Here is a 19012-nt window from a genome sequence, read left to right as displayed (position 1 = left end):
AAAATAAAGAAGTTTTATTTATTTATTTATTTATAAGGTAATAAACGTGTAATACAACTACTATAAAACTTATTTACAATGAACACATTACTGCACTGAAATGGTGCAGAAGTTAGATTGTACGTACACACACACAAACACACACACACACACACACACACACACACACACACACTCACACACACACACACACACGCACACACTTATTTACATCACTGCACTGAAATGGTGCAGAAGTTAGATTGTACGTACACACACAGACACACACACACTTATTTACACTTTTCACAAATGTAAACAATAGAATTAAAAGCAAGGTAACGACAAAAGTACAAAACCACAGGCAAAAACACAATATAACCGAAAGCAAATACATACACGCAGTGAAATAACAAAATCACAAAATAATCTGGAAAATATTACAGAAATCACAAGATAGTGTACTGTGATACACGTACATAAACGTAGGATCACCATCAGTTCAAAAAGGCCATGCATAAAAATAGCATACACAACAAACAATTATGTCCAAAAATACATTTCGAAACTGACAAGAGACATAGAAATATGTTTGAAAAGGGGTATATTTCTCAGAATATATCACATATGATGGCAGGAATGTGTGGCGAACAGGTGGAAAGTTCGATGCCAGATACAAAGAACATATAATTGGAAGTATGAGATAAACCATTCCGTATTTGTAGGGCATCTCAAATAATTAAAGGTCAACCTGTAGAGAAAAGACAAGAAAGCGTTCAAAATTAACAACAAAAGGTGCCTTCTATCTGCCTTCTATTCATGCAAGAAAATGATCGTATACAAAAAGACCATAGTCAAAAACAAAACATTTATGGATGATCAAGTGTATGTCACAAATTTACATTAAGGGATAAATTAACAGAATAATACTGCAACAGACGATCGTCAAAATAATGCCACCATATCACTTGCCCGTCACTCTTGCATGATCACCTCCAAATAATATCTAAAATTTCTATCATCTGATCACCTACAACTTATTTCTCACTCTCTGACAGTTATTAAATCCACACCCAAATTTGTACAACCCCCTTCCCTGGTCACGAACAATCCGAGCCTCAAAAAGGTCTTAACATAATCTTAAGATCTAAAAAACATTAATCAGCTGCACTCACACATACAGGAACAAAGCGAGGTATAGGGAGAGAGAGAAATCTGAAATGAACAGTAGTTAGGTTTGCATTGTGTACTTCTTAAGTTGGCTACACTTAAGTGAAAAAGTAAGAAAAGTGACACCAAGTAAACACAAACTTAAGGCAGAAAACAATCACAGGTCTCGCAAGAAATACGTGTCATTAGTGCCAGACCAGTAATAGTATTCCACAGCAGTTAGATTACAAAATATGTAATATACAAAGCGAAAGATCCTGACTTGAATTGTATCCATATTTAAGTGATTCATGACCTCTGACCTATGTCCAGATGACAAGAAGGGCCGATTTCGGCCAGAAAAACCACTAATTAGAAGTAGTAATCTATTTACGGGAAAAATATGACATGAACAGTCTCCTAATCTGTAATATTAAATCCACTGAAGATGCCATAATGTAAAAAGAGAATTCATCTTTAACGAATAAAATAACCTGCAGCAAGAAAAAGTAGTCTGAATTTATGAAACGTATACTTACATACTTGCTGCGGAATGTTGTCCATGTAAACAACCCTGCTATATACGCCATGCTTGGGGTTTCGCTGTCGCTCCTACCCGAAATTCAGAAGACTCCATCTCAACATTCGTAAAGTCAGAGAACACATGAAAGTCTATGCCATAAACCAATCTAATCGTCCTGTATGAAACTAAGTGAATGTAATGATTAAAAACAGTTCTCCTAGATTTCAGGAAGGAATGCATTCTGCCAAGAAAATGTGATTAAAATTCGACGTCAAATTGCTTTACTCTAAACAATAACAGTTAAATTATCAGTTATATGATACACATCTGTAACTTAAAGACACCGTTAATATATACGGTAGCTTTGTCCCTTTTGCTTAACACGGTTGATAGTCACATAATAAGTTCCACGAAAGGAATGGAAACAGTGGGTAAAAGAAAGGTAAGTCAACTGAAAACACTCCAATCACAAAACGGCAACTGTAAACACAACCACAAGAAAAACACAAATTCTACCCAAGAAGGGTGAACATTACATACAAGCAAATAAGCATTAAACAAAGCTGTTGGGGGAAAGATTACAGATTAAAATGTAATGTAAATGCAGGGTTAGTTTTGACAGCGGAAGGCAGGAAATAAGATGTCAATGTTGGACTAAATAGAGCACCAGTAAAATAAGAAATCCATATTATAACAACAGATATGAAAAGAAAACGAAACAGAAACAACACAAGAACACAATCTACAACAGTCAATGAGCTTAAGAAAAAGCCTCAAAATGAGAATGTCATTATTTCAAAAGCAGAGAATGGAAACACGGCAGTACTATGGACAGAGGAAAATTAATTGATAAAACACAATAATTCATTTCACAAAATAATACTACAAACCTAAAACAGGCCCACCAAAAGATTACAGACAAAAACTTAAGAGAAGAAAAAGATCTGAAATACGCTAACGGAAAAAAATCGCTGCATCAGGAAATAGATGTGTTTCTACATCAGAAAGATGAAGTCTATTTATATTTCGCGCCAGTCACATAATAGGGACGCTAGTAGTACCACTGTGAGGAGGTAAATCTGGTTTGCGTTGAATACATGCTCTAATGGTCGTGTATGTTAGTTATTTTTGAGATAGTTATCTTTGAAATTGGACGTGGTGAGTTGATGTTAGTCGAGAATGCCTTTAAGGCAACGAAGACGCCGTTATCAACACGCCACTGGACCTACACCTGGAGCTATGGTTTAGGGTGCGATTTCATATGACTGTACGAGCGCTCTCGTCTTTATCATACCCATCCTGACTGCAAAATAGTACGTCAGTCTGGTGATTCAACCCTTTGTGCTGCCATTCATCAACACTGTTCCAGGGTGTGTTTTTCAACAGTATGGCGCTTAACCACATACCGCTGTTGTAACCAAACATACTCTACAGGTTGTCGTCGTCTTGCAAGGCATGCTCGATCGCCAGATTTGTCTCCAATCGATGACATACGGGACATCATTAGATGACAAGTCCAGCGTCATCCACAACTAGCAGTAAGCGTCCCTGGATTGACCGACCAAGCGCAACAGGCATGGAACTCCATTCCACAAACTAAGATGCGGCACCTGTACAAAACAATGCATGTTTGCATTCAAATTCTGGCAGCTATACCAGTTATTAGCGTACCAGCATTTGACATCTGCAATGGCTTATCTTGCAATCACATCAACCTGTGATCTTTCAACGTTAATCATTTAACTATGTTTCCTTGACAACTGTGTCCCAGAATTTCAGTACTAAACACTAATTACTTTTTTGGTCTGGCGGTTTTTTTTCTGTCTGTGTATATCAATATACATAGATGACGTATAAAAATGAAAACTGATGCAGGATAATGCCACTACATGAGTCCTCCAATACCAACCAGCAAGCTGCAAGACAACCGTTCCAGTCACAGTAAACTTCAGAAAAGCACCACTTATAGGATAAATGTTGAAATTACTGTATGAAAACATTAAAGTACAAGACTATAGAATCATTAAAAACAGTAAACAGCTACTATTACACATAAACTATGTAAAATTTACAGACACAGCAACGCTCCCCTCGTTTAATAAGCTTGTATTCCAATATGCCAAGAACAAAAACAGTAGACGATTTATTTAAAAAAAATATGGAAGTATAGTCAACTCTCTGATTAAGGAAACAAATGAAATGCTCAAATTAGTTATGCTTATAGTGAAAAACTCTTCCCAATTCAACAAAGAGTTTTATTTAGAAGAGGATAGATTACCAATAAATTCCCCACTTTCTAGAGCATTAGCAAATTTACTTGAAAATTGTGTTGAATAAATCATTTTCAAAAAATTATCTGAAATGGAATACAGCATGTAATACTAATTCAGATATATGGATTACATTATTTGCTTAATAGATAAATTACAAACTGATGTTTATAAATGTCAAACTGATGTCACGAAATTACATAAAAGGATGAAATTCATAATTGGAGAAGAACATGGTAATCAAATTAGCTTCCTTGCAATAACTATCGAAAACCAAAACAAAATGCGAGTATTCAAAATTTTTGTAAACACCCAACAAGTGGCACATTCATAGATCAAACCTAAAACCAACCAAACAAAATGATTTTACTCACAGAAACAAGCAACACTTCAACATATACTCCATACTCAATACAATCCAAATCAACAAAGAAAACTAGCAAAAAGAACTGAATATTACGATGCAGACAGCCACAAACATTGGCTTCAGTAGTAACATTGCACAAATTTAAACAACAGAGTTAAGAGAAAAACCATGATAGTGGAAACAAAACTGCAAACAACAACACAACACAACCCACGACAAACACATACACTCAGTACCATACCAACAACCCTGCATAATTTGGACAATGTGAGAGAAGACACAAGACGATGTAGTGAGATAGACAGACAAAAATTCACACGCAGTATCACCAACATTTTAAAAAGACAAGGCATAAATGTAGCATTAGCACACACAACAAACAAACGTATCCAAAATACATCCCAAAACTGAATCGAGACCTTGACATATACTGAGTATACTGGAAAGTAGGTACACAATTACGATGTAACACATATGATGGTATAAATGTGAGGCAACCTGGTAGTACATTCAATGTCAGATACAAAGACGACATAAGTGCTTGGAATTATGGGAAATCACCCTGGATTTGCAGAGCATTTCAAAAAAGGCAGTTTAAAGTCAACCTGTAGAGAAAACACAAGAGAATATTCAGAATAAACAATATAAGATGCATTCTATCATTGCAAAAAAATTATCGTATACAAAAATCCAAAGTCAAAACCTTTCCGAGTGAACAAGTGTATCGCACAATCAACACACTACTTACATTAATAAATAAATTAGTATAGTAACACGGTAACAGACAGTCATCAAATCAATGCCACACTACCCCATTCTTCACTCTTCCATGATGATCTCCAAACAACCTCAAAAGGAAAAAAAATGTAACATATGAACACCTTAGGCTTTTACCCACTCTTTCTATTAAAAGCCACACTCAAGTATGCCTCACTAGGCATAATCCCATCTTCACAAATATCTTACCTTTATACTAAGACAAATCACAAAACAGTTAATCATTGTCACAAACACTTACACACACACACACACACACAGATAGATATATAGATAGAGAGATTTTAATAACAAACCATCATTAGGTTCGCATAACGTTCTTCGAGATTTCAATAACGAACCATCATTAGGTTCGCATAACGCTCTTCTCTAAGTTAGCAACACTTATGCAAACAAGTGAGAAGAGAGATACTACACAAGCACAGTCATGACACTAATCAGTCATAAGTCTCGTACGTAAAATCTGCAGTTAGTGCCATACTAGAAATGGTGTTCCACAGCAGGTAGCTTACGAGATACGGAAACTACAAAACGAACGATCGTGACGGTGTTCCATAAGTGAAGTGACAGTGTGATAACTAATGTACGACCAGATGAGAGGAAATGCAGATTTCGCCCGCGAAAAGGAATAACTATGTAATAATTCGTTTATTTAAGAATTATGATGTTAACTGTTTTGTAATCTATAAGCATCATAAGTAAAAGATAAACTGTATTATTGCAGATAAGTCCACTGTAGATGCCTTAACGCAAAGGGAGATATGTGTCTAGGACAAATGAAATATGCTTTATTAAGCGAAATAAGTATGAATTTCTAAAACGAATATAAATATATTTGCTGCGTATGATGGCCACGCACAAAACTCTTGCGTTAAAATAAGTACAAGTATTTCGGTATCTATGAAGACTTGGGTCAAATAATGAAGGTAGAGTAAGCCAACATTCCTTTGGAATTTCTAGACCGATTAAAGTAATTGGCAAGCAGACGACTGTCAAAGGTGAGGTACAGAATCCTAGAGTCTGGAGATGTAGCATCAAATTTCCTGAAAAATATCATCCATACAGGCACCAAACAGCGCAAGGCAGATAAGTGCAGTAACTATCACATTGTGGCTATGCCATATCATGCAGCCATGGTACAGACAACTATTTCAGGAGAACAGAAAAGACTGTTAAGGATATGTCACATGACAATCAGACCGTCCTTAGGGAAAGAAAAATCAGCTCTGAAGTAGAGTTTTACTATTGAAGAAAGACTTTTTAGGAAAATCAATACACCTTCACAGGCTTCGTAGATCTAGAAAAAGCATCTGATGAAGTAAAATGGTGCACTATTTGCAAAATTTCTAGAAAAATAGGTGTAAGCTGTAACCAAATATGGATAATATACCATGTGTAGAATTACAAAGAGCAAACAACGAGAACGGAAGACCAAGAACAAAGCACTTAGATTAAAACAGTGCATGACGCTGAAGCATTCTTTCGCTCCTACTCTTCAGTCTATACGTTGAAGATGTAATGACAGGAATTAAAGGTTTAGGAGTGCAATTAAAATTTAGGATGAAAGGATATCATCCATATGATTTGCTGTTGAGATCCTAATCCCGGTGAAGGAGAAGATTGACACTGCCTGTTGGACTTAATGGTCTGGCGAGAATAGGAATAACGCAGGCTTTTGGAAATCTTATTAAAACTTCTAAAAGTAGTAACTGAGCGAGGATGGTGATTCCACCTTTCCACACTACCCATACCCATGAATGAATACACTGAAATACTGATGTAACATGGATTTCTTGTCCCCAATATTCTATCAATTCTTATACGACCTACAACGCTACGGACTCCTCCTGCCGTTTTGGAAGAAATATTGAACACCTACAAGCATCTCACATTTCTCACAGACTTTACACTCACCTCCACTACCTCCCCACCTCCCGCCCTCCTCGTCCCCCCCCCCCCATCTCCATCCCCAGGACCTCCTTCCAGTCCTGCTCGCCGATCCTAGTACCCTACCACATTTGTACCAACACATTCCCCCAAAACTGCAACTTCACAATGTCAAAGATCTTTCCCAACGAAAAAATTAATCGTCTCCCCTTACCTGACCATGAAATCCGCTGTCCTACCAGATCCAGCAGAATGTGCCTTTCCATCCCTTGTCAGAGCACACATCCTCACCACTTCTGTCCAATTACATCCCTAACCCTCTTCTTGGGGACCTATCCCTCATCATTGTCATGCCTGAGCCAAACACCTACCCACACAAATCCAACACTGTAAACCACCCAAAATCTAAATTCCATAATTTCTCTATCCCTGGAAGCCTACATCAACTCTTCACTATTTCTCCTCTGTGTAAATATATTAAAGAATCAACAAATCAGCTTTTCGTCGTAACGATCGCAACTGATCATCTGTACTCTAAGTAATGCAGAATTGACCACTAGAAGTCACAAGACACGGATTCGCCAGTATAAAGCCAGACGGAGAGTACTGTGTTGTCACTGGAAAGGTAGTAACAGCAAAATGGTTGGGTGAGGAGAGCACAGTGTCTTAGAACGAGAGCTAGTCGTCGGACATCGCTTGAGTAACATATTCATCGGGAACATCCCAGAACTTCTAAAGCTGTCCAAGATGACTGTTGGTCAAGCGATTGCCAAATGGATACACGAAGGAACAACCACAGGGAACACAAGCCTCAGGTACTGACAGACAGTGGACATTATGGAGGGTGCTTGTAAAACAATTAGTCAGTGGAAGACTGGGAATGAGTGATTTGGACTGATGAATCACACTGTACATTTTAGAAATCCGATGTTACAGTTTGTGTTTCGTGGATGCCTGGAGAACTTTACCTGTCTTCAGGTGTAGTGCCAGCAGTGAAATATGAAGGAGATGGTACTAATATGGTGTGTGAGTGTTTATGAGGATTAGGGTGTCATACCCTTACTGCACTTAAGAAAATGCTAAATGAGGAGGGGTACTGCATACATTAAGGGAACAGTCTGGAGATCATGAACATTTGTGTCAACAAATGGCCACGCACCCTGTCTTAAAGCAACATCCGTGGATTCGATTGAACTGTATACAGCTCCACCCTGAACGGAATGGAACAGCTTAGTGATGGGTTAGAACATCGATGCTGCTCCAGAACCCAACGTCCAACATCACTACCCTCTCTGGTTTTGGCAGTTGAATGAGAATGGCCTGACATTCTTCCACATGGCCTTACATCCTTCCGCAGACTTTCACACACCTTACTGAAAGGGTCTGAAACAGAGTTCAAGCGGTCATAACGGCGAAGGATGTACACAGTGCACATTAATGTTCACTTACACATGTTTGATGAGACAGTATATTTCTGTTTTTGTCAGGACATTCAGTTTTTCACAAAAATTTTACTGTATTTAAATTTTTAACATCGTTTGGCTCAAGAATGGCACACTGTCGCCCCTGAGACTTAACCCACACCCCTGTCTGTGTGAGACATTGTGTATGAGACAGTTATAAATCAAAAAAAAATCTTACATTGTGTCATACATCCGAGAACGTTTTCTCTGGGACCAGAAACGAAATGGAAGTACTGAGTTTCTCGAATTTTTTTAGCATGTCACCTTCATTAATTTCTTCCATGTGCATCTTTGTCTCCGTCTTGCATATACACTCCTGGAAATGGAAAAAAGAACACATTGACACCGGTGTGTCAGACCCACCATACTTGCTCCGGACACTGCGAGAGGGCTGTACAAGCAATGATCACACGCACGGCACAGCGGACACACCAGGAACCGCGGTGTTGGCCGTCGAATGGCGCTAGCTGCGCAGCATTTGTGCACCACCGCCGTCAGTGTCAGCCAGTTTGCCGTGGCATACGGAGCTCCATCGCAGTCTTTAACACTGGTAGCATGCCGCGACAGCGTGGACGTGAACCGTATGTGCAGTTGACGGACTTTGAGCGAGGGCGTATAGTGGTCATGAGGGAGGCCGGGTGGACGTACCGCCGAATTGCTCAACACGTGGGGCGTGAGGTCTCCACAGTACATCGATGTTGTCGCCAGTGGTCGGCGGAAGGTGCACGTGCCCGTCGACCTGGGACCGGACCGCAGTGACGCACGGATGCACGCCAAGACCGTAGGATCCTACGCAGTGCCGTAGGGGACCGCACCGCCACTTCCCAGCAAATTAGGGACACTGTTGCTCCTGGGGTATCGGCGAGGACCATTCGCAACCGTCTCCATGAAGCTGGGCTACGGTCCCGCACACCGTTAGGCCGTCTTCCGCTCACGCCCCAACATCGTGCAGCCCGCCTCCAGTGGTGTCGCGACAGGCGTGAATGGAGGGACGAATGGAGACGTGTCGTCTTCAGCGATGAGAGTCGCTTCTGCCTTGGTGCCAATGATGGTCGTATGCGTGTTTGGCGCCGTGCAGGTGAGCGCCACAATCAGGACTGCATACGACCGAGGCACACAGGGCCAACACCCGGCATCATGGTGTGGGGAGCGATCTCCTACACTGGCCGTACACCACTGGTGATCGTCGAGGGGACACTGAATAGTGCACGGTACATCCAAACCGTCATCGAACCCATCGTTCTACCATTCCTAGACCGGCAAGGGAACTTGCTGTTCCAACAGGACAATGCACGTCCGCATGTATCCCGTGCCACCCAACGTGCTCTAGAAGGTGTAAGTCAACTACCCTTGCCAGCAAGATCTCCGGATCTGTCCCCCATTGAGCATGTTTGGGACTGGATGAAGCGTCGTCTCACCCGGTCTGCACGTCCAGCACGAACGCTGGTCCAACTGAGGCGCCAGGTGGAAATGGCATGGCAAGCCGTTCCACAGGACTACATCCAGCATCTCTACGATCGTCTCCATGGGAGAATAGCAGCCTGCATTGCTGCGAAAGGTGGATATACACTGTACTAGTGCCGACATTGTGCATGCTCTGTTGCCTGTGTCTATGTGCCTGTGGTTCTGTCAGTGTGATCATGTGATGTATCTGACCCCAGTAATGTGTCAATAAAGTTTCCCCTTCCTGGGACAATGAATTCACGGTGTTCTTATTTCAATTTCCAGGAGTGTATTATTGTCGAGATGCCTAGGAGGCCACGTAAGACTAACGACCCTGAGGTGTTAACGTTAATGAGGCCTACCTGCTGATCGCGCAGCAAGCTGGAGACCGGCTTGTGCCAATGGCTGTCGACAGGCGTCCGCCCGCTCCGTATCGCAGAGTATAGCCCTGACACGGCAGCGGCTGCGACAGCCACCGCCATCACTGGCGCCGAGACTGGCGCCACCATCGCCGCCACGCAGAGGGCCGAAGTTCCAATGGCGGACACCGCACTTACAACGTCCACCGTTTCCAGTTCTGGCAACCGGACCTGACGAAAGGTACCGAGCACATCAGGTAATGCAGAGCTATCCAATAACACAACCAATAGCTCTGAGACTAATAAACAACAGACACCTGTCAGTAATAATAATCTGCCACTAACACTGCTCCGGGCGAGGTAGGTACAGGGTGTTTCAAAATGAATATAAGGGTTTTAAGGCTTTGTGGAATTATTGCTTGTATATTCAACTTACAATTATACACTAAAGGCCGTTAGAATTGCTACACCACGAAGATGACGTGCTACAGACGCGAAGTTTAACCGACAGGAAGAAGGTGCTGTGATATGCAAATGATTAGCTTTTCAGAGCATTCACACAAGGGTGGTGCCGGTGGCGACACCTACAACGTGCTGACATGAGGAAAGCTTCCAACCGATTTCTCATACACAAACAGCAGTTGGCCGGCGTTGCCTGGTGAAACGTTGTTGTGATACCTCGTGTAAGGAGGAGGAATGCGTTCCATCACCCTTTCCGACTTTGATAAAGGTCGGATTGTAGCCTATCGCGATTGCGGTTTATCGTAATGCGACATTGCTGCTCCCGTTGGTCGAGATCCAATGACTGTTAGCAGAATATGGAATCGGTGGCTTCAGGAGGGTAATACGGAACGCCGTGCTGGATCCCAACGGCTTCGTATCACTAGCAGTCGAGATGACAGGCATCTTATCCACATGGCTGTAACGGATCATGCAGCCACGCCTCGATCCCTGAGTCAACAGATGGGGACGTTTGCAAGACAACCATCTGCAGGAACAGTTCAACGATGTTTGCAGCAGCATGGACTATCAGCTCTGAGACTATGGCTGCGGTTACCCTTGACGCTGCAGCACAGACAGGAGCGCCTGCGATGGGTACTCAACGACGAACCTGGGTGGACGAATGGCAAAACGTCATTTTTTTTCGGGTGAATCCACGTTCTGTTTACAGTATCATAATGGTCTCATCCGTGTTTGGCGACATCGCAGTGAACGCACATTGGAATCGTGTATTCGCCATCGCCATAATGGCGTATCACCCGGCGTGATGGTATGGGGTGCCATTGGTTACACGTCTCGGTCACCTCTTGTTCGCAATGACGGCACTGTGAACAGTGGACGTTACATTTCAGGTGTGCTACGACCTGTGGCTCTACCCTTCATTCGATCCCTGCGAAACCCTACATTTCAGCAGGATAATGCACGACCGCATGTTGCAGGTCCTGTACGGGTCTTTCTGGTTACAGAAAATATTCGACTGCTGCCCAGGTCAGCACATTCTCCAGATCTCTCAGCGATTGAAAACGTCTGGTCAATGCTGGCCGAGCAAATGGCTCGTCACAATACGCCAGTTGTAATGTCTCTTGCAGCGGTCTCTCCGCGATATTTTCAGAAATTTTATAAATTATATAACTCAGTACATATCTCGAAATATCTGTTCTTATCTTACCGATTATCAATGCAAAGTAGTTTGAAGCCCAATTATTCCTTGGAGCGTCCATTTACTCCATGGAATAGCTTCTCTGCTATCTATGTTTTCTCTTAGGAAAAAGAATAGAGGACTTCTTGCCGATTAGTCGTGAAAGAAGGATGTATATGTATGTATTGTTGAGCTAGTCGCCATCTTGATGAGATTCTGTATGAGAAGGAATTTAATACATGAACTAAACTAAAGTAAGTGTGTTCGCGTATTATTTAACGGATTATTATTATTGACAGTGTCTGCTTACTACGCTGTGTTGCACGGGATCAGTGGGGAACGTCTGATTTACACTGAACGAACCTGCCGTTTTGTATACTCAAGATATCCAGTTACTTCAAATAAATGGGCTATCACGGTCTTACCAGCAGATCTCCGGTCTTCCCCATGTGATCACCGAAAGTTAATAATTATTACAAATGTTTCCAAGAGATCGACTGACAATTTTCGTCGCACCGAGACTTCGAAATTGCTTCACTGCCTTAAGGAATTTAAGTTAAGCTTAATTTAATCAGGATAGAACAGTATTGAACTGTGTGAATGTGATTAGCCTGCTTTGTCAATGAAAATTCCCTTAATATACGCATGTTTTTACTATCCTGATCAGTGAAGCTAAATCAGGCCGGTGTGAGAGAGGTTTTTAAAATTTTTAGATTCCACACACAAAAAAGATATTAAACAGTCACTACTCTTGATGAACTGTGGTATCGTGTTAAAGTTGCATGGGCAGTTGTACCTGTACACGCCATCCAAGCTCTGTTTGACGCAATGCCCAGGCGTATCAAGGCCGTTATTAGGGTCAGAGGTGGTTGTTCTGGGTACTGATTTCTCAGGATCTATGGACACACATTGCGTGAAAATGTAATCACATGTCAGTTCTAGTATAATATATTTGTCCAATGAATACCTGTTTATCATCTGCATTTCTTCTTGGTGTAGCAATTTTAATGGCCAGTAGTATAAATAGTATTTCAAGTGAAATAGCATCTCGAAGAGTTGGTTTGTATAAAAGGCATTCAAATGAAACCCAGACACTAGTGTAAATGTCGTTACACACAGTACACATACTCAAAAATAGTCGCCAAAACTGTTGGCACATTTATCCCATTGCGACACTTGCCGGTCCACGCCTGGACTCAGTCACAGACTTCGTCATCCATTGCGACTCAATGTCTGCCAGTAGCTTGTTTTAGAGGTCCAAACACACGAAAGTCACACGGTGAAAGGTTGTGACTGTACACTGGATGTTGCAGAGTTTCCCACCAAAACTGCTGAAGTGTCGTCTTCACCACATTGGCCATGTGTGGGTGGGCAATATAATGCAGGAGGATAACGCCATTGGACAACATGCCTCGTCTTCGGGTCTCGTCCACGGTGATTCTGTGATTGTGCAACACTAGAACATTGTCTTACGAAACCATTTCCGGTGTGATGCCATGATCAGCCTGTCCAGGACGAGCACCGCCTTGGTCTTATAGTGACTCGTGCCCCTGAAGGAGTAGTTTGCGCACTCTGCCTCCAAAAATCGAATCATTCCTCGTTCCTGCTTACTCGCCTGCATGTTCGGTAATGGACGATAACTTGTGTGACTACCTTCTCTTCGGCGTGAAAACTCACTGGCACTATGCAAAATCAAACGGTGTGCACACTTCAGTCTCTCTACCAACAGATGGCGCCACCATACACGCAGTTACGTGGTACCAACTTACGTGTAAGGCAAAGGTAGACGCACTGGCCAGGTTTCACTGGAATGAACCTCATATACCTGTGTGAAAGGATTGTTTTTTTTTTTTTGTTTTGCTCTGTTATCATTCTTGTGACTGGATTGATGCGGCAAACCACGAATTCTTTTTACTTCTGTAAAAGTTAACGCCCCCCCCCCCCTCCCCATGAACCATGACCTTGCCGTTGGCGGGGAGGTTTGCGAGCCTCAACGATAGAGATAGCCATACCGTAGGTGCAACCACAACGGAGGGGTATCTGTTGAGAGGCCAGACAAACGTGTGGTTCCTGAAGAGGGGCAGCGCCCTTTTCAGTAGTTGCAGGGGCATCAGTCTGGATGATTGACTGATCTGGACTTGTAGCAATAACCAAAACGGCCTTGCAGTGCTAGTACTGCGAACGGCTGAAAGCAAGGGGAAACTAACCGTAATATTTCCCGAGGGCATACAGCTTTACAGTATGCTTAAATTATTATGACGTCCTCTTGGGTAAAATATTCCAGAGGTAAAATAGTCCCCCACTCGGTTCTCCGGGCGGGGACCACTCAGGAGGACGTTGTTATCAGGCACTCTATGGGTCGGAGCGTGGAATGTCAGATCCCTTAATCGGAAAGGTAGGTTCGAAACCTTAAAAAGGGAAATGAATAGGTTAAAGTTAGGTATAGTGGGAAATAGTGAAGTTCGGTGGCAGGAGGCACAAGACTTCTGGTCAGTTGAATACAGGGTTATAAATACAAAATCAAATAGGGGTAATGCAGGAGTAGGTTTAATAATGAATAAAAAAATAGGAATGCAGGCAAGCTAATACAAACAGCATAGTGAACGTATTATTGTGGCCAAGATAGATACGAAGCCCATGCCTACCACAGTAGTACAAATTTATATGCCAACTAGTTCCGCAGATGACGAAGAGATTGGTGAAATGTATGATGAGATAAAAGAAATTATTCAGATAGTGAAGGGAGACGAAAATTTAATAGCCATGGGTGACTGGAATTCGATAGTAGGAAAAGGAAGAGAAGGAAACGTAGTAGGTGAATATGGAATGGAGTTAAGGAATGAGAGAGGAAACCGCCTGGTAGAATTTTGCACAGGGCGTAACTTAATCGTAACTAACACATGGTTCAAGAATTATAAAAGAAGGTTGTATACATGGAAGAAGCCTGGAGATACTGGAATGTGTCAGATAGATTATATAATGGTAAGACAGAGATTTAGGAACCAGGTTTTAAATTCTAAGACATTTCCAGGGGCAGATGTGGACTCTGACCACAATCTATTAGCTATGAACTGTAGATTAAAATTAAAGAAACTGCAAAAAAGTGGGAATTTAAGGAGATGGGACCTGGATAAACTGTAAGAACCAGAGGTTGTATAGAGTTTCAGGGAGACCATTAGGCAACGATTGACAAGAGTGGGGGAAAGAAATACAGTAGTAGAAGAATGAGTAGCTTCGAGAGACGAAATAATGAAAGCAGCAGAGGATCAAGTAGGTAAAAAGACGAGGGTTACTAGAATTCCTTGGGTAACTGAAGAAATATTGAATTTTATTGATGAAAGGAGAAAATATAAAAATGCAGTAAATGAAGCGGGCAGAAAGGAATACAAACGTCTCAAAAATCGGGTCGAATGGAAGTGCAAAGTGGCCAAGCAGGGTTGACTAGAGGACAAATGTAAGGATGTAGAAGCATGTATCAGTAGGGGTAAGATAGATACTGCCTACAGGAAAATTAAAGAGACCTTTGGAGAAAAAAGAACCACTCGCATCAATACAAGAGCTAAGATGGAAACCAGTTCTAAGCAAAGAAGGGAAAGCAGAATGGTGGAAGCAGTATATAGAGGGTCTATACAAGGGCGATGTACTTAAGGACAATATTATGGAAATGGAAAGGGATGTAGATGAAGATGAAATGGGAGATACGATACTGCGTGAAGAGTTTGACAGAGCACTGAAAGACCTGAGTCGAAACAAGGCTCCGGGAGTAGACAACATTCCATTGGAACTACTGACAGCCTTGGGAGAGCCAGTCCTGACAAAACTCTACCATCTGGTGAGCAAGATGTATCAAACAGGCGAAATACCCTAAGACTTGTAGAATAATATAATAATTACAATCTCAAAGAAAGCAGGTGCTGACAGATGTAAAAACTACCGAACTATCAGTTGAATAAGAGAAGGCTGCAAAATACTAACACGAATTCTTTACAGACGAATGGAAAAACTGGTAGAAGCCGACCTCGGGGAAGATCAGTTTGAATGCCGTATAAATGTTGGAACATGTGAGGCAATACTGACCCTGCGACGTATCCTAGATAATAGATTAAGGAAAGGCAAACCTACGTCTCTAGCATTTGTAGACTTAGCGAAAGCTTTTGAAAATGCTGATTGGAATACTCTCTTTCATATTCTGAAGATGGCAGGAGTAAAATACAGGGAGCGAAAGGCTATTTAAAATTTGTACAGAAACCAGATAGCGGTTATTAAAGACGAGGGGCATGAAAGGGAAGCAGTGGTTGGGAAGGGAGTGAAACCGGGTTGAAGCCTATCCCCGATGTTATTCTATATGTATATTGAGCAAGCAGTAAAGGAAACAAAAGAAAAATTCGGAGTAGGAATAAAAATCAATGGAGAAGAAATAACAACTTTGAGGTTCTCCGATGACATTGTAATTCTGTCAAAGACAGCAAAGGACCTGGAAGGGCAGCTGAAAGGAATGGACAGTGTCTTGAAAGGAGGATATAAGATGAGCATCAAGAAAAACAAAACGAGGATAATGGAACGTAGTCGCATTATATCGAGTGATGCTGCGGCAATTTGACTAGGAAATGAGACGCTTAAAGTGGTAAATGAGTTTTGCTAATTGGGGAGCAAAATAACTGATGATGGTCGAAGGAGAGGATATAAAATGTAGACTGGCAATGCCAAGGAAAGCGTTTCTCAAGAAGAGAAATTTGTTTACGTGGAGTATAGATTTAAGTGTCAGGAAGTCGTTTCTGAATGTATTTGTATGGAGTGTAGCCACGTATGGACGTGAAACGTGGACGATAAATAGTTTAGACAAGAAGAGAATAGAAGCTTTCGAAATGTGGTGCTACAGAAGAATGCTGAAGATTAGATGAGTAGATCACATAGCTAATGAGGAGGTATTGAACAGAATTGGGGAGAAGAGAATTTTGAGGCACAACTTGACTAGTAGATGGGAATGGTTGGTAGTTCATATTCTGAGTCATCAAGGTATCACCAGTTTAGTATTGGACGGCAGCGTGGAGAGTAAAAATCGTAGAGACCAAGAGATGAATACACTAAGCCGATTCAGAGGGATGTAGGTTGCAGTAGGTACTAGGAGATGAAGAAGCTTGCACATGATAGAGTAGCTTGGAGAGCTGCATCAAACTAGTCTCTGGACTGAAGACCACAACAACAACAACAAAAGTTAACGAGGTGCACCTTTCATTATCATTTAATAGCCAGCTCATTATAGTAACTGTTTCACCTTTTCATACACTATCCTCATATTGTAGTGTATTCAGTTCTTTCTCTAGTGTATTTTGTTTAAATTTCTTCAAATGCAATAAATTTAATTATGAAAATGTGAATACTGTAGTGTCCCCTAGCAGATGTACGTTGGTCCTTATCTTAAATAGCAGCATCCTAGAACACAGAGCTTTAATGACTCAGTATTCGACGCTTTAGCATCTGAAGTGTTACAGTCTATATCGTAATTTTATGGTATATTCTCTGTCACTTATTTTTTTATATACTGTACATATTGTAAGAGTGTAGTGAGCCGTGCTGCGAATGGATAGGTCGTGTCACGCTCTGACGTGTATTTATCTTTGGTCAGAGGGTTTGTCCAGTGGCCTGACACGCCGCGCAGGCAACGGGTTTGCCCTCTTGACGTTCGGCCGTCGGTCAGAGAGGTTCGCTGAGGAGCAGAGCCCGGGGTGGGCCACAGATTTACTCTGTGTTGGCTGACCGTTAACCATTTGGTTTTCCGAGGCTCGACAAGTGGCTTTTAAAGTGATACGTTTGTGTGTGGTGTAACTCAGTCACTCTTGAAGTGTATTTCGGGCTTCTGTACTTAATATGTTTACTAAGTAGCTCTCCCAGTTAATGTGGTAGTTCGTAAGAGATTTCTGTGATTCACTCTCCGCCTGTGCTTCTTCTGAATGGACAATTTAATCAGGATAACTCGTAAAAATTGTGTGAATAAATTCTGCTCGGTTCCTTCGTGAGCTGACGGGAATTGCCCTCCTTATTTCGGACAATAACCTACGATTCTGTAAGCCTCAACTATTGTTCATACGAAGAAGCAGGTGTGCGTATCCAATTTCCTGTTTACTGCCTGTGTTTGAATTTAGTCCTTTTGTTAAAAAACTGGACCCTTCTTTAATTCTTGGTATTTACTCTAATGGCTGCTTCGGCGCCTGTGCATTGGTTATCTAAGTCTCTTGAGAATCGTGTTTTAAACCAATTGAGACCATGCCCTACACTTCTAGTGAGAGCGCAGCTGTTTTCATTACAATCTCTTAGGTTTTATATCAATTTCAAGTTAATTCCCCTCTCAAGCTTGCTGAGTAATCAGAAGCGAGCTTTGTAACTCTTGTTTGAGCGTATTTGCGTTCGTGGGCTTATGAAACCGTTGCTGTTAAACGTTTGCCACGCGGAGTGGCCGCGCGTTTGGAGGCGCCATCTCACGGACTGCGCGGCATCCATCGCCTGAGGTTCGAGTCCTCCTTCTGGGCCGGCCGAAGTGGCCGTGCGGTTAAAGGCGCTGCAGTCTGGAACCGCATGACCGCTACGGTCGCAGGTTCGAATCCTGCCTCGGGCATGGATGTTTGTGATGTCCTTAGGTTTAACTAGTTCTAAGTTCTAGGGGACTAATGACCTCAGCAGTTGAGTCCCATAGTGCTCAGAGCCATTTTGAACCTCCTTCTGGCATGGGTGTGTGTTGTTCTTAGCATGTGGTGTGTAAGTCTCTAATGACCCATGACCTCAGCTGTTTGGTTCCTTAGGAATTCACACACATTAGAACATTTTTGTTAATCTTTGTGCATACCCAAATTCCTTTCTGAACCTATTAATAACTCATGTAAAATGTCTGTCCTGATCACCGTTTTGAACGCACGTAAGTTGTCAAACTTCTTTGGTTTTGATTGTTTTAGAGGATAAATTTCGTTTCTTTTTAATAGAAAGAGACTCTTGTGACCAATTTCAGCGTGCAGCGTCCATTGCTGTTGCATGCGTTTCAATGTTGTTTTGTGTATATGTTTTAGAGTGAGGTAGTGTCTGAGCTACATGGTCAGCTTAACTTGTGAAGCATCTCAGTTAGCCGAAGGCGACGGGAATTAAGGTTATTCTCTCCAATTTCAGC

At 41.9% G+C, this 19012-nt stretch overlaps 1 protein-coding gene across 2 annotated transcripts in view; it reads right to left on the bottom strand.

Moving 5' to 3' along the window:
- Positions 1-19012, bottom strand: part of LOC126262733 (uncharacterized) — a 101155-nt gene that overhangs the window by 14917 nt on the left and 67226 nt on the right. Inside the window, exon 3 of one of the 2 annotated variants that reach the window (XM_049959536.1) lies at positions 10221-10448. The exons of the other annotated variant lie outside the window; for it this stretch is intronic. Within the exon in view, the coding sequence (XP_049815493.1) occupies positions 10221-10448 (228 nt within the window). The remainder of the gene's footprint in view (positions 1-10220; positions 10449-19012) is intronic. 2 annotated transcript variants of the gene reach the window in all.

The sequence above is a fragment of the Schistocerca nitens genome, chromosome 6 (genome assembly GCF_023898315.1).
Source record: "Schistocerca nitens isolate TAMUIC-IGC-003100 chromosome 6, iqSchNite1.1, whole genome shotgun sequence".
NCBI lineage: Eukaryota > Metazoa > Arthropoda > Insecta > Orthoptera > Acrididae > Schistocerca > Schistocerca nitens.
The sequence above is the reverse complement of the archived record's forward strand: the minus strand, read 5'-3'. Positions and strand labels throughout refer to the sequence as shown.